The sequence below is a fragment of the Corylus avellana genome, chromosome ca5 (genome assembly GCF_901000735.1).
Source record: "Corylus avellana chromosome ca5, CavTom2PMs-1.0".
Classification (NCBI taxonomy): Eukaryota; Viridiplantae; Streptophyta; class Magnoliopsida; order Fagales; family Betulaceae; genus Corylus; species Corylus avellana.
The window spans coordinates 6,785,444-6,801,469 of record NC_081545.1 but is presented as its reverse complement, the minus strand read 5'-3'; the positions used below and the strand labels follow the sequence as shown (position 1 = coordinate 6,801,469).

Genomic DNA, 16,026 nt, shown 5'->3' with positions numbered 1-16,026 from the left:
CAAGGAAAATATTCAGTAGTTATAATTAAAGGGTATTTTTGTTCCTCAAAAATTGAAAAGACAAAAATACACATCCACTATAACAAATTGAATATTCTCTAGTTTATTTTAACTAAAAAGGATCATATTCCCCAAACCAGCCATTTGGGGGTGACTTGGCCACCCCCAAGGAGGCAAAGGGGGTGCTCGGCCATCCATTTTGGCTCCTGCCACCCCCAACTGGGCGTGGGGGTGGCAAGTTGTGGGTGGCCTGATGGCCAAAGCCACCCCAAAATGGGGCCCAAACTGTTTTTAAAAAATAAAAAAATATATATATAATTTTTAATGTTTTTAATTTTTTTAAAAAAATTATATTTTTTAAATTAATTATAAGGACACGTGTCAGTTTCTTATTGATGCAGATGTGGTGTTCCATCAAATTTTGGACGAAATTTTAATGGAAGTACCATCTCTGTCTTTAAGCAAACTAGAGATACTTCCTGTGATAAAAAGTAAGCCATAGAAGGCCAAAAAAAAAAAAGGAAATTAAACCACATGGGGCAATAAGGTATTTAACCCTAAATTTAATTTATCTCATATGTAAATAAGAAATGTTGACTAAACCTGTTACTTAATGGCTGAAAGTTTTTAACACGACTCGTAAATTGGGTACAAATTTAACACGAAACTAATATAGACAAATGCTTGGCTTCATTAAAAAGTTTATCTTTTGGCCATTTTAATCCTAGGTGACATGACCCATTTTTCAGAAAATCTATTAATTTATCGTTTAAAATCTATTAATTTCAAAATGAGCCATGCTACTTAGGATTAAAATAGACAAAAGATTAATTTTTTAATGAAGCCAAGCATTTCTCATTAATATATTAGGATTAATGAGTCTTACTTATTTAATTAAATGAAATGAGTTAAGGTTGACATAAATAGTTTTATACTAATGTTTCAACATGTTCTGAACGTGCAAATATAAATTGTCACTCCTCTATATATATATATATATATTATTTAACAACATGGTAAGAAAAATATGTAATTTATTAAAATACTAACATATTTATAAAATAATTTGAATGATATTTTATTAAAAGTGCAAAAAAAAAAATGGTGTTTCTTACATATTTATAAAAAATAAAAAATAATTAATTAATTAATTAAAAAAAAAAAAAGTGGGGGGCACATGAAAATTTTAAAAATTGGGTAAAAACACTTGATGATTTTAAACCACAATAACCAAGCAAAGCTTTAAGCTTTATGCAAGCCATCTCTTTTGCCTCGCCAACAATGAACCAAAGCATCCGGTCTCCCCCGGTGAAAATGGAGAGGCACATCGAAATCTTCCTCCGGAGGCTCTCCTTTGTCTCAGTCACCATAGCCAGCCTCACCCTCCTCCTCCTCTTCCTTCAAACCCCACAAACCTGCGTACCCCAAGACTCTCCTCCCAAACCCCACCTCAAATTCCCCAAGTCCTCCTGCGAGTACTCGCCACGCGAGCTCCTCTCCATCGACAAGAAGAACCGTCGCCTATGGTCCTCCAAGGCCTGGAAATCCCAATTATCTTCCTTCTCCCGCTTCTTCTCCTCGATCCGCCATCTGGGTCTTCTTCACAACCACTCCAAAGTCCTCTGCGTCTCCGCCGGGGCCGGCCACGAGGTCATGGCGCTGTCCCAGCTCGGCGTTTCGGATGTCACGGGCGTTGAGTTGGTTGACTCGCTGCCTCTGGTGAGCCGGGCCGATCCGCATGATTTGCCGTTCTTCGATGGCGTGTTTGATCTGGTGTACTCTGGGCATTTGGAGGAGGCTTTGTTTCCGGCGAGGTTTGTTTCCGAGATGGAGAGGACGGTGAGGGATAATGGGGTGTGCGTGGTGGCTGTGGAGGAGTGTGGGGATGAGGAGGTCAGGGAGATTGTGGGTTTGTTTAGGCGTTCGAGATTTGTTGGCGCGGCGAATGTTAGTTTGATTGGATTGAGAATGACAAGGATTGTGATGAGAACTAGGACGTCTAATTGATTTGTTGATTCATTCTTGGTTTGGTTGGTGTTCTCTATGTTGATTTGATTTGTAAATGTTGTTTGATACGTGTCTTTGTTTTTTTTTTTCTTGATTTGGCTTAGTGAATTGCTCATGATGTTAGCATTAATATGAAAATGAATTTCAGTGACACATGAAAATGGAAGGAGATTTAGTGAGAAGGTGAATCTTAGTGAGTTTATTGAATGTGAATATGTATAGAGCTGTTGTAAGAAATATGGGATTCAATGAATGAAGTATTTTTGTTTTACTTCTAGTTTCATCCTTCTTGGTGTGCTTCATAATTTGGGTCTGCATCTAAGAAGACACCATTTTTGTTCCAATCTCTGTGTAGGAGATCAAGTTTTTGTTCTTTCCAACCTCCATGACAACATTATGGTTTCATTCAAGCACTTTGCCATATCTTGCAATTCCTCCTTTGGTTCTTTGGGTTCCTGCTGTGCTGGTTCTTTGATGACGTGGTTTAACAATATGTCAAATGTTAATAAATAGGTAATTTTGAAGTCAATTGTTGTTTGCTGAGTTGGTTGTCCATCTGAAATATTTGACTATTGCATGTTGTTTCAGTTGCACAAATTCGGTTTCTGCAGTTTGCAAAATATTACCAATAGGAAGGTGTTCCAAAAGGCTTTTTCAATGATTTGTGCAAAAGAAAAGCTGCAATTTTAAGTCGTGTTTGAAATTTATTTGCTAAGGCAGGTTCATTGTGGGTTTTGCATGGGTGAAGGAAGATTTGTTAAAGGGTAGGAGCTTTTAGCAAGTAAAGTTCTGCAGCTATGTTCATGGAGTTGGAGAAAATTTTTGAAGTTCCGTGACTTAGCTAGGAAAGTCATACAATTCAGAGTTGGAGATGGGAGTAGCATCTACATGTAGCTTGATTGGTGGCACCTGGATGGAGTGCTTTATGAAAAATATGGGCATAGAATTGTGTACGATGCTGGTAGTGAAGTGGGAGAAAAATTGTCATCTGGTTTGCAAGAGAAAGTCTGTGTTGGCGACTGGAAAGGTTAGATGATTTGGTAAGAATTCAAAGTCAGTTGCGTGAGGTGAGTATTAGTGACTCTGATCAACCAATCTGGAATAGTTCGAAGAAGGGTAAATATTCATGTTTTGAAACTTGGGAAACTATTTGATTCAAACTCCTGCATGTTAAATGGTGGAAGATGATATGGTTCCCTATTCATTTTATTGGCTGGCTGTTGAGGTAGCCCTTTGAACAGGGGAGAAGTTGGCGAAATGGGGATATACAGGGGATGTGTTGTATGTTTTCTGTGCAAGTTGAGAACATATTTTCTTTCAATGTGGCTTTAGTAGGAGGATATGGGAAGAGATTTTTAGCAAAAGCTTAATTGCTGATTCATATACAAATTGGTAAGACATTATCGAATGGGGGAGTAAGAGAGCTGAAGGGTCGAGGGTTGAAAGTAAACTTATGCGGTAGTGTATAATGTTTGGAAGCAAACAAAAATGATCTTAAAATGGGAATCAACAAGATTAGAGGATTATGGCCAAAGGAAGATTTATTTTGACAAAGGTAAATGTGGAATTATGCAGATGATGGAATTTACTGACAAGGATTCTGGCGATTGTGAAGTCCAGTTGTTGATTTTGTTGTTTGTATTTTCTTGGTCTGTAAATCTTGAGCTTTTCTGATGTAAATTCTCATTCATCTAAAAAAAAGAAAAAGCTTTTGTGTTTCTAATTGCATCTTGGCGATCTCATGCAAGTCTGGAAATACAACATGTGTTTCGAGAATGGCAGACACGCTTGGAAATGATGCACAGTGCTAGTTGTGAAGGTTCCAGATTTTCTTGGACTTCTGACTTGACAATTTCTTTTCATGCACCTCCACTGTATAATTTGAGAGCTATGAAGCGTAGAGCTTGCCATAAACCAATAAATGTTGCTGATAACATAATTTAAGGGAAGATGATATCTACTTATTTATACTTTTAATTCCAATATTTAAAAAGTGACACTTTATTCTCTAAAATATTTGATATTGACACTTAATCCTCATGAAGTACACTTTACCACCCGAAGTATTTTGAATTAACATTTTATCCTCCTAAGTTGACACTTTGCCCTCCAAAACTTGGTTACTTCGAAAGTAAAATGTCAACTCAAAATACTTAAGGGGGTAAAGTGTACTGCATAGTCTGCATGAGATCAAGTGTCAATATCAGATACTTTGAGGGATAAAGTGTCACTTTTTAAATATTTAGGTTAAAAGTGCAAATGAATTAATAGTTCAGGGAATAAAATGTATTTTCTCCTAACTTAAAATTTAAAGTTGTGCATCTAATAGTGTATGTGAAGTCAACGTTGGCATATTTTAAAAAAATCTTAAATAAAGTAGAATCAGCCGGTTAAATACATCTATTTTAAATAATAGCCATAAGATTAATGCTATCCATTTCATTTAAAATGGAGAATCTTTGTCCATTATTGAAGAGGATCGAACTTTTACAACCCACCAGGCTTCTATGCCCAAGAGCCAATTAGACGGTCCAAGAACTCATTCCTCACCGTGCCCCAAGCCAAACTCCAAGTAACATGTCAACTTTTGAGAAAAATGTTAAATCAATTTTTGGGGTTTGATACAAAGCTCTTTAAACTAACTTACTTCTCGGTGATAGAATTTCTTATATTGAACTTTTCATTTTAAATTCCGACAAAAACGGTCAATATCACATCATCATTTATTACCAATAAAAATAAATAAATAAAAAAAGTTAAATACTATTCCAATATTAGTAGTTTGCACTAAAATCAAATAGCCACGTGAGCTTTTTATGCAAATTGACTAGGTGGAAAGCAAATAAAACAGTACAAGAAAGAAAGATAAATAATTCTTAGATCTTGAGTCTATCAAAGATTTGAGAATTATTTTCCAAACATAGAGTCTATCTATAGATTAAAGGAAAAAACTGGAAAAAACTCTAAAGATTCTTATTAGAGAAAACTGAAATAATAAGCAAAGTCTAACTTTCTAGAGGCTATAAGCATGTATATATAGCCCCAAGACTCTTAAATCTACTAAAACGTGAAATATAGACTCCTAAAACCCTAATCCTAATAAAACAATGAAATAAAGTCCGTTTAAACCAATAAAATGTAAAAAATAACATAACGTCCTCCGTGTGTGCTCAATAGTGCGCTCGAGCGCAGTCACAGGTGGTATCGAGCGCAGTACCAGACCATGTGCGCTCGATCGTGCACTCGATCGTAGACTTCGTAGTCACAGGAGGGAATCGAGCGCAGTACTAGAGAAGGTGCGCTCGATCGTGCGCTTGATCGCAGTCAAAGGGGGGATCGAGTGTAGTACCAGACCCTTCGGTCCTCTGCTACAGCGCGAGTCTGGGATCGCGTCACCATCTTTTGTGGTTTCTTCACACTATCATTTGTTCGGGTCTTCCTCATATACTTCCAAGCCTTCTGGTCTATATCAGTTTTTTAAAATATCGCAAATGGTACATGTGGTAAGCCAATAAACTCACTTGGTACCTCAATCAAGATTCGGTTAAATTTTTTAATGGAACGTCATGTCACCCTTACACGTGATTGCCACTTGGCATGGCTAGGTTTTTGGGTGACACGTCATTTTTTTTTTTAAATCCTAAAAAAATTAAAAAACCTGCCTTCTGCCTAAAAAAAACATCAACAAAAATCCATCGTGTTCTCTCCATTCTCCTCTCCCCCAACCTCCTAGGTCTTTGCAGACTCAAATACCATCTTCTCCACCCCTCCCTCAATGCCGTCGCCGTCCCTCTAAACGCCGTCGCTGTCCCTCTCGCCGTTGTTGGTCTTCCTTAGCCACCGGTATTCCTCAGAGAGGGACGGCGACGGCGACAGTGTTAAGTTACAAGAACCATATTAGCTTTTCCCTCTGAATTCATGTAGGGATAATATAAGCCATTACTGTTACATTCATTTTATGGTATAACTAGAATGGTAGGAACAAAAAGAAAGACAACATTCCTTCTCTGGCAACTCCAACAAAACGAACCAACATCAAGTGATTTTCATATCACTGCAAATCATTAAGGATATTGGCAAATCATTAAGGATTTTGAGCTACATAATTTCATTTATCATCAATCCTTAGCCTATGTAGCAAGTTAGACATCCCATTCCCATTCCCAAACTTGTGAAACTCGGATTCTAGAGTTTTAGCGATTTCCGTTCCTTCTGCAGCAGGCTCAAGCACATCCACATGAAAAGAACCCTGTTTTATGGGTTCAACAGGTTCACGCATCAAGGCTTGCGGCTTGATGTAGTTGTAGAGCTATTGATGAAAGGGATGGTCGAAGGAAAAGCAATTTTCATATCCATCTCCTGCATGTCAACGGCGTGTTGAGGAGTGGACGGCAACAGCGTTGAGAGGGACGGCGATGGCGTTGAGGTAGGGATGGCGAAGATGGTATTTGGGTCTGTAAAAACCTAGGGGGTTGGGGGAGAGGAGAATGGAGAGAACACGATGGCTTTTCTTTGATGTTTTTCTTTTGTTTTTTCTTTAGGCAGTATGCAGGTTTTTTCAATTTCCTTTTCTTTTTTTTTTTTTTATTGAGAATTTTCACGTGTAAGGGTAACATGACGTTTGGTTAAAAAATTTAACGGAATTTTGACATAGATACCAAGTGGATTTATTGGCGTACCATAAATATCATTTATGATATTTTTGAAAATTCAAGTTGCTATTTAATTTTGCTGCAAACCAGAAGTACTGAAATAGTAGTTAATCTTAAAAAAGAATAGACATATATCCCTTATGATGAGCTAGTGGCAAAATGCCATGGATAAGACAAGACATTTTTTATTGAAAAAAATATATATATAAGATATAAAATAAAATAAAAGGAGGTAGGGTGGGGTTGCCGCCCCCATAGCCTTCGGGTGGTCGGCTATCCAATATTATTTATGTCGAATATGAGTGCCCGACTACACCCAACTCTTGTTTTTTCTTTTTTCTTTTCTTTTGTTTCTAGCTTCTTGTTTGAATATTTTTTTATATATTTTTTCGTGGTAAAAAGAGCACATTAGCCGTATCCATCATAATTTCAAACGAAAGTTTAATATAGGAAGTTATTTGTCGTCAAGGATTACCTTAGGGAGTTAATATTTGTCAAAGATCAAAAATCACAATGGCTAATTTAGCATTTTTATTTTTTACTTTTTCCTTTTAACTTAATTTGCGTAAGTTCCACAGCAGCCAACGGTTCTCTTTTTCCCTCCCATGAAACAAACTCATAAACCTCAAGAAGGAGAATTCTTCCATCTTTTTTCTGTAACTTGTACTCCCTCTCTCTCTAAGGAGAATTCTTCAATCTTTTTCTGTAATTTGCACTCTCTCTCTCTCTCTTTCAAAGATCATAATACTTCCTACTGCACATTGATGGCTTCTTGTTGTAAACATTGGTGGCATGCATCAGTCTACTCCATCATCTCTCTATTGTTGGCCTTCATAGCAATATCCACAGCATTGCGTTCAAATCACAAGAATGCAATCCCAGCAACCAAACCCGTCGCCCGTGGCCTACAACTCAACGTGTCCAGAGCTCTCAGGCGTGCCGGGTTCCACACCATGGCCACCCTCCTTCAACTCTCCCCTGAACTTTTCCTTTCTTCTCCAAACTCAACCATCTTTGTCATCAACGACTCAGCCATCTCCTATCTCTCTATTCCTCCATTGCTCTTGGAGGATCTCCTCCAATACCACACCACTCCTTCCAAGCTTTCCATGAATGATCTCCTAAAGAAACCTCAAGGAAGTTGCTTCCCAACCCTTCATCGGAAGAAGAAGATTGCAATCACTAAGATTGATGCAAGACAAAGCCAGATTGAGATTAACAATGTCTTGGTCTCACACCCAGATGTCTTTCTTGAAGGACCAATCGCAGTTCATGGAGTTCTTGGGCCATTTTCTCCATTGAATTTCATCAAGTCACCAATCTGTGACAACAATTCTACTTTGGTTTCAGATTTTCTTGAACCCAATAACATTGTAGAATGGAGCCGAATCATTCAGTTGCTTAGCTCATACGGGTTTGTTTCTTTCGCAATCAGTTTGCGTTCTGTTCTTGATGGGATTCTTGAAGATCAAGCGAGCTTGAATACAGCCACCATCTTTGCTCCTCCAAATTTGGCTGTCGTAGCTTCTTCTTCAGTATTGCTTGATAAGATTGTTAGATTTCACATACTGCCTCGCAGGCTTACGTACAAGGAACTCACTTCATTGCCTGTTAGAACATTGCTAAGGACACTGGCTCCTGGTCAGGATCTTGAAGTTAATTTTAAGAAAGGATTGATCTTTAATGGAGTGGAGATTGCGGCGCCGGATCTTTTCTCTTCTGAGAAGTTTGTAGTTCATGGGGTTTCTCGAGCGTTTGAGCTGACTGAGTTTTCCTGATACAGCAACGAAGTATACTTTCTGTTTTGTTGGTGCTGGAAAGAATGCTTTGGGAGCATCAGCTACTTGCATTTTGTTCCCCTTGTTATTCTATGATATTAGTAGATGCAGCAGATAACAGTAGCTTTATGTTTTGTGCGTCTCCCTCTCTCAATAGGTTTTTGCCTTTTGGGAGTCTGCTGATTCTGCACTACTGAGTTTGAAAAGGGAAATGCAGCCATGCATCCAGGCACTTTTATACACAAGAAAAGAACCATTTGAGAGTCTGAAATTAATCTGGTTCTCTAGACAATTGAGCTGCTAAACAACTTTTGAAGTCAACAAATTCTAGTTTTTCTTTAGCTAAAATTTGACTAAAAAAATTCACATCTTCCATTTTATATCCAGTACTTTTCAAAAACATCATCCCATCAAATTTTCTAAGAGCTTGTTTGGGATTGAGTTTGAGAAATAAAACTTTTAAATCAAAAAGAGCTTTTTGGCAAAGCTCCATTTTTAAGCTTTTTGGACCCTTAAAAGCGTTTTTAATTTTTTTACCAAACGAATACTTTTTTATTTAAACGGACTTTTTTAGTGTTAAAAGCATTTTTAGGCCACCCAAACGCAATCCCAAACAGACCATAAATCTCTCTCTCTACTCTATTTAAATTAATTTTCTTCTTACTTAATTTACTCTTTATTCCAACTCGTAATAGTCATTGTACTTGAATTTTATCTTGTTTTATTTTGTTTTCTCCATTTTGTTTTTGGGACAGTAAAATAAGCTGACAATCAAGGCTTATGCCAACTTGTAATAGTCATCGAGTATAACACTTCTTCAAAAGTTTAAAAACAATAAATCTTCAAAAGCATGTAATCAAAATTTTCAGACTCACAATCAAAAGTTCCCCAAGTAGCAATGTCAATGTTAAAATAAATGTCACAACCATACAATTCAATGAGTGAAAGTGGGCTTAAAATTAAAGATAATGTAATTTAATTAATGAATTGAGTTGAGACATGATAAAATAAAAGATATTGCAGCTCAAAATACACTATTTACTTCTACTTCGATTTTTCAAGGATTTCCATTTTTCGTTGATCAAAATATTCTTTTTGCATTTCAGACATGCCACTTGTATCTAACATCATAATTCTTTCTTCTTCTCTTGCTTGTTCCAACCGAAGCATTTCTCGCTTAATGCGCACTTCCTCTCGCTTAATATGCACTTTCTCTTGTTTAATGCGCACATCCTCTTGCATGAGACGAAGCATCTCTTTCTCTTGATCACGTGCTTCCTCAAAAAGTTTTGTTTTCTTCTTCTTGTCTTCCGTTATCTCATGTAGGATCACAATAACATCCGAATCTATTATTTCTTTTCTCTTTCGTTTGTCCTTTTTGGTTTTCCGGCCTATTGGTTGCTCCAAGTCTACAAAAGTTTCATGTGAGACCTCTTCTTCCCCTTGATTTATCGGATCCGGATCTGGAGTCCAATTACAAAATTCTTCTTCTCTCGCTTGTTCCAATCGAAGCGTTTCTGGCTTATTGTGCATGTCCTCTTGCGTAAGATGAAGCATCTCTTTTTCTTGATCAGGTGCTTCCACAAAACGTTTTGTTTTCTTTTTCTTGTCTTCGGTTATCTCATTTAGTATTACAGTAACATCCGAATTCGTTCTTTCCTTCTTTTTTTGTTTTTCATTTTCGGCTTTCCAGCCTATTGGTTGCTCCAAGTCTACAAACGTTTCATGCGGGACCTCGTCTTCCCCTTGATTTATCGGATCCGGAGTACAGGGAGAAGAAGTCAAAACTGATCTTTTCCTCAGTTTGGCACTTTGCATATGCGCCATCCATTTTGGATGAAACCTCAACACATTCCAACAATGTTCAAAGTGGAATGTTGTTGATTGGAATTCATGATACATAAGCTTTGCCTTGCAAATCTGAAAAATTAACAAATAGAAAGTAATTAAAATCCTTTGGAATAAATAGCACATAACCCAAACAAAAAAATGAAGTCTCATAATTAGAACATACCTTGTCTTGCTCGGTCACACCACTTGGTTGCTCTGATTCAACTTGGGCTAAATAACCACAAAATTTAATTACCGCAAGTTGAATCGTTGACCATCGATTCATTAATGAGTTCGGAGAACGTTCAGATGTAAAGGTCTTGTGCTCGTGAAAGTATTCCCAAATTCTATTCCAGTATTTCTTGTGTTTTTGCTCATTTCCTTGCACCACATTCAAGGTAATATTAATATTAATCCACGCCGTCACAAGCAAATTGTCTTCGTACACATTGAAGTTGCCACCCCGTTGTGATTTCTTAACAATGGGTTCAACCTCAACTTGGGGTAGAGGCTCTTGTTGACACATTTCATTTGCAGGTTCCATGAAAAGGTCCCTGTCATTTAAAAGAATGGTGAAGTAGGTGGCTTGGTGAGTTCTAGAATCAATTCCTAAAATCAACATTAGCTTACTCACTGAATAAAGATTCTGTTGAAGGAATTTTAATAATATTGATCTTGCATTTAGAGCAGAGACATGAAGCAACATAAAAATCAACACCAACATCACAATGTACTTAAAAGATATAAAGATGGAGCTAAGATGGAATACAAAATACATTTGGGTGTGGCTTAACATAAAGATATAAAGATGGAGCTAAGATGAGATCGGGGATACAATGTTGCAGTGAAGATATGATAATTCCAGAGGAGCTTTAGCAATGCTGAACTTTCAGCACTTTGACAATGCCTTTTAATTGAACAAGTAACTTACAAATGTATTTCTACTTCCACTGTGCTAAGAGTGTGGCTTAACATACAACATAGGAAAGCAGTATCGCTGAGCTTCATTTGGGTTTTCTTATTTTCAGTCGGTTCTCTTTTTCTCCAATGGTTGCAATTGGAGGAAAAACAAACAAACAAACAAAAAAAGTGATTCTAGCACTAACAAGTTATAAACAGAGGTCCAAAATAAGCATAAGCAACGTTCCATAAACCAATACTCAACAGAAAAAAAAAAAAAAAAGAAAAAAAAAGCATACACCTCTCCACGGAGACACAAACACGCATACATACCATAGTAGCACTTTAGCATATCGCTATCATTATCATTTATCACTTAGTACTTTCCACATTAGAAAGCGAGCTGTGACACCAATATCCATTCCATACAGAATATCTAATTTGAAACAAAGATTTTGGATATCACACTTCCGCATTAAAATTTGCTTTTCTTGAATCCTAACATCCCAAAACATTGAAATGGCTTGTATAAACATTAACTTTGGAGCATTATGCAGCAAACATCTACCCAAACTAGCAGTATATGGTTTTTCAGTTCATTCCTACCTTTGCCCAATGCTCTTGTATTGCTTGTGCTTGGTGCCTTCCTTCTACATTGTACCCTTTTCTCTGTACAATCCCCTCTGACTTTATTCTAACTTACTGTTTTACACAATATTGGAACAAACTTACTGGTGATTTGTACATCTAGGTAAGCTTTGAAATGCTAGTGTGATCAATCAACACTAACAGAGCATCCCAGAAATTAGTTCCTCCAAAATTGGTAATCATTTCCTATTCCCCAATAATTTAACTAAAATCATTAAGCACCAACAATAATTTTCTGAGAAATCTCTGCACCATTAGAAATCGTTAAGAAATTGTATCATCACCAATAATCTCTACAAGGGCTGAAGTGCCCTTTCTTTTCAGAGTAACAAATACACTGCCTCCTTCAGCAGCCCTAACCAAGGTGCAGAGCTCTGTTCTGGCGAGGTAAAATCCAGGCCATAAAAATGAGATTTTTTTTTTTTTTTTTTGGTAATTTCATTCACAAAACAAGGTAAACCACAGAAAATTTGCACGATTAAGAAAGGTAAGAGGTTCCCGAAGCCTTGTTCTGGCGATATTTTGGCCTCTGAAGTATTATGGATAGATTGTTGGTGACAAAACAAAACAAACAAACAAAAAAGAAGGCTTACGAGATTTGTGGTGCAGAGCTCTGCCTGGATTCTTCACAGCTCCTTCGTTATCTTGTCTCCTAAAACCTTCACATACAAAAACAACCCAAACATCAATTACACAAAACAGACTTTCAAATTAGTCCAACTACATAAAACACAAAATGGGTAATTCCGAACCTTTTCTATGAAGAAATCAGACGGAGAACCATCGGAATGCAACTTCCTTTCGATCTTTTCCCACACCTGCTCAAAAAGTCCCAAACTTTTTTCTCCTATTTTGCCACATCTTCTTAAAAAGCCCCAATCCCACGAGCCAGAAAATTGCCCTTCTTCTTGCACTCGAGGAGGGCAGAGAAATCTCACCGATTGTGCTTCAACAACGGAGAGAGATTGAGAGGTGGGTCGTTGGTTGAGACGAAGACCCGCAATGGGTAGAAGCAAGTTTTGATATTTCTTGCAGTGAAAGAAGTAGGCGAGAAGGAGAGAGGAGCGACAGAGCGCGCGACGCGAAGGAGATGGTGGGAACATAAAATGGGCGACAAAAGAAGTGGCGTGGCTACAATAACTCGCCAAAGGTAGCGAACAAAGTGCAAAAATCGTGGGGGCATTAATGGTGAGGTTATTTTAAGGGAACTAACTAAAATTTGACTACATATAAATAAAATAAAATAAAAACTAATATTTGACTAAGAAGTAGTTTTAATTACTCATTTTTAGATGCGTAATTTTAGTGAATTAGCTATTCTTTAGCTAAAATTTAACTAATGAATTTTTTATTTTATTTTAATTATACACTTTCTAAAAGCATCATACATCAAATTATATAAATCTTTCTTTATTCCATTTAAATATTTTTCTTTTTTATGAGACACTTATTTAATGGTCATATTCTTTCAATATAAATAAGACTATTTCCTTTCTAATTTTCAATCAACTCGATACAAGTTCGATTTAATCCTTGTTTCTCTCTATGTGACTCGCTTTCTTTTTCACAAAATACTTATTATCGATTATCGAGTCCGACTCTGATAATTATAAAACTTATGGAAGAAGGATTAACATCACATGATCGTTCTAAACAATGACGCACGCATGTTGATTAGGTGTGATCACTTGCAAGGCCAGGAAAGTCTTTTTCACAACTAATTTACTAAACCACCAATCTATCCTTATAATTATTTTCAAATGAGGTTTTGGATGATTCATTCCCTTTTTCTCAGTATTCAATCTACAGTGGAAGCTCACAAACCTTATTTTGTCCAAGGAATAGATGGTTCTAGAATGCTCAGTTTTTCTTCCTTCCAAAATATTACAATTGCACTTAAGATGTTTACGTATGGTGTTACTGCTAATTTTATGGAGGAATACTTGAAGATTTTATGAAGCCAACACAATAAAGAGTCTAAAAGGTGGTATTTGGCAAAGGTGTTGGCCCAGCCTAGACACTGTAGATTCTCAGTATAGGTGCATTTAATAAAATAACCCTCATGAACCTGATGTAAAATTACCCTATTAGCCTTCACTTTCATTCTTTTTGTTTTCCAACGCTCTCAATTAAGCTCCAACTCCCTCACTTTCTTTCCTCCCTGTCTTCTCCTTCACGACTTGAGCAAATTGACTCTTGCGAGTCTTGTGAGCCCGTTTCACCCCCCACCCCCAAAACGATATTGATAAAAACCAGCGAACGGATAAACCTCTGAAACCAAACCCAAAAACTGAAAGTTTTTTTTTTTTATATGTCTTTCAATATTTGGTTGTTGATTGTGAATTCTAAGAACCCATTTCTGATGAGACTAAGTGACGAAACCCACTGCCCAAAATTCCTTCTTTTTTGAGTCTGCCTGAGGGGAAGGAACCCATTTGGTCCTCCTTCAAGCCAGAGTACTTGAAGAAGCAACCATGGCTTGTATGTTCACCAATACCCACTCACCCCCTTTCGGTTTCTTCAAATTTTCGCTTCGCCAAGTTTCTCTATCGGCGTCGCCTTCTCGAGTCTACACTCGCTTCGCTTCTTGCAAAAGGTTTAGTTTTCATCCTCACAGTTCCTGCAAGTGAACCTAAGCCTATATTTGGTTTCTGCTCTCTTTGGTTGCAGAGAAAAATGTGTGTGAAATGAGAAGAAACAGGGGGGAAAAGCTAATGGACATGAAGCTAGCGCAGGGGGGACACCTAGTCTGATAGTAGGGGGGATGCCTAGGCTGATATTTGGGATTTTCTGTGGAAAAAAATTCAATAACTAAAGGGGGGCAATATGGTCAAAAGGGTGACAAATTTTGAGATTGAAAAATCTGATGCAGTCGGTCAACGAGTCAATGGTGAATAGTGTCTGGGCCATTGCCTTTGCCAAACAGAGCCAAAATGTTTGTTAAAGCAGTAGTTTCAATTTTTTCTAAAGAGTACTTAAGGCCACCCAGCTGGACATTACTAGATTGATAGCGGTTGGCGAAAACTGTAGATTTTCAAGCATGTTGGAGAGCATTAATTGCATGCACTGGAAATGAAAAAATTGCCCAACTTCATGGCAAGGTATGCATTGTGGACCATGGTCATATTCATGAACTAACTTTTATTTTGGAAGCAGTAACTTCTTGTGATATTTGGATATGTTATGCTTTTTTTGGGTTACATGCGTCTCATAATGAAATATACGCGCTCGAAAAGTTTTTTATATTTTCGGACCTCGCTCAAAGGCGTGCTCTTTCTGTCAATTACACAATCAATACCCATAAATATACAATGGGATACTATCTCGATGATGACATATCCACAGTGGGCAACACTTACGAAACGATTTCATATACATAAAGAAATAAGAGAAAACATTTTCCTATAGCACAAGAGTCAGCGAGGACGGATGTTGAACGTGTTTTTTTTTTTTTTGGAAGGAAAATTATTCTTATCTCATTAATAGAGGAATCAAGAGTATTAAAACTCTTACAATCACAGAATATAACGTTATGAAAGATCATGGCCGAAGCTAAAAGATCAAAGTCGTAACTTAAAGATTACACATCAAAGACGCTAAACATCCGCTAACCTATAACTAATCTTCAGTTGGAATAACAGATCTGCGCTAGGCAGACACAAACTAATACATAGGTAGCTCTTATTCCTCGACCCTAAGATCAAAAGGACCCCATGCTGATACACATCCTCCTAAACCCGAAAGCCAGGATATCATTCACATCCACAACCCCAGGGGTCTGGACCAAAATAACAAGCGAGGAGATCAAGAAAGAGGACATGGCCTTATTACAAGCAGCAAGAAAAACAAGAAAAATACAGGGAAAATCAAAGCAATACAACTAAAAATTTAAAAATAGGAGCACACTAGGCGGATGACAATAGCCGGAAGAAAAGCCAATCGCGTGCTTGCCGGAAACCAATGCGTAGATGGCGTTGAAACACATCGCGGTGGGGACGCGTGAAAAGACCCAGCAGAAGACAGTAAACGGCAAAGTTGGCACAAAGGAAATCGGCGGCGCACTCAAAGAAATTGGGGGAAGTTTGAGTGAATCCCCCATGAGCGGCACCCACAAAGTGTGCCCAAACAAAAACCTCGCAAGAAAAAATAAACAAGCAAATAAATAACAAGAACAGGGAAAAGAAAGCGAAATCCAAAAACAAACACAAAAT

General features: G+C 37.4%; 3 protein-coding genes across 5 annotated transcripts; 2 read left to right on the top strand and 1 right to left on the bottom strand.

Moving 5' to 3' along the window:
- Positions 1–1,239: 1,239 nt before the first annotated feature.
- LOC132180988 (uncharacterized) lies at positions 1,240–2,278 on the top strand. The gene has a single exon (XM_059594014.1). The coding sequence runs from the start codon at positions 1,252–1,254 to the stop codon at positions 2,005–2,007; it is 756 nt and encodes a 251-aa protein (XP_059449997.1). The 5' UTR covers positions 1,240–1,251; the 3' UTR covers positions 2,008–2,278.
- Positions 2,279–7,423: 5,145 nt separating this feature from the next.
- LOC132181667 (fasciclin-like arabinogalactan protein 21) lies at positions 7,424–8,437 on the top strand. The gene has a single exon (XM_059594905.1). The coding sequence runs from the start codon at positions 7,424–7,426 to the stop codon at positions 8,435–8,437; it is 1,014 nt and encodes a 337-aa protein (XP_059450888.1).
- A 948-nt stretch (positions 8,438–9,385) lies between these two features.
- On the bottom strand, positions 9,386–12,901 carry LOC132181331 (glutathione S-transferase T2-like). 3 transcript variants are annotated; one of them, XM_059594507.1, is made up of 4 exons: positions 12,568–12,901; positions 12,409–12,474; positions 10,452–10,821; positions 9,386–10,357 (listed from the first exon to the last, which is right to left on the bottom strand). In XM_059594507.1, the coding sequence occupies exons 3-4, from the start codon at positions 10,809–10,811 to the stop codon at positions 9,482–9,484; spliced, it is 1,236 nt and encodes a 411-aa protein (XP_059450490.1). In that variant the 5' UTR covers positions 10,812–10,821; positions 12,409–12,474; positions 12,568–12,901; the 3' UTR covers positions 9,386–9,481. The 3 variants fall into 3 exon arrangements, with proteins under 3 accessions (XP_059450490.1, XP_059450491.1, XP_059450492.1); XM_059594508.1 differs by having other exon boundaries at positions 12,409–12,467; XM_059594509.1 differs by lacking the exons at positions 12,409–12,474; positions 12,568–12,901 and adding an exon at positions 11,774–12,389.
- Positions 12,902–16,026: the final 3,125 nt, after the last annotated feature.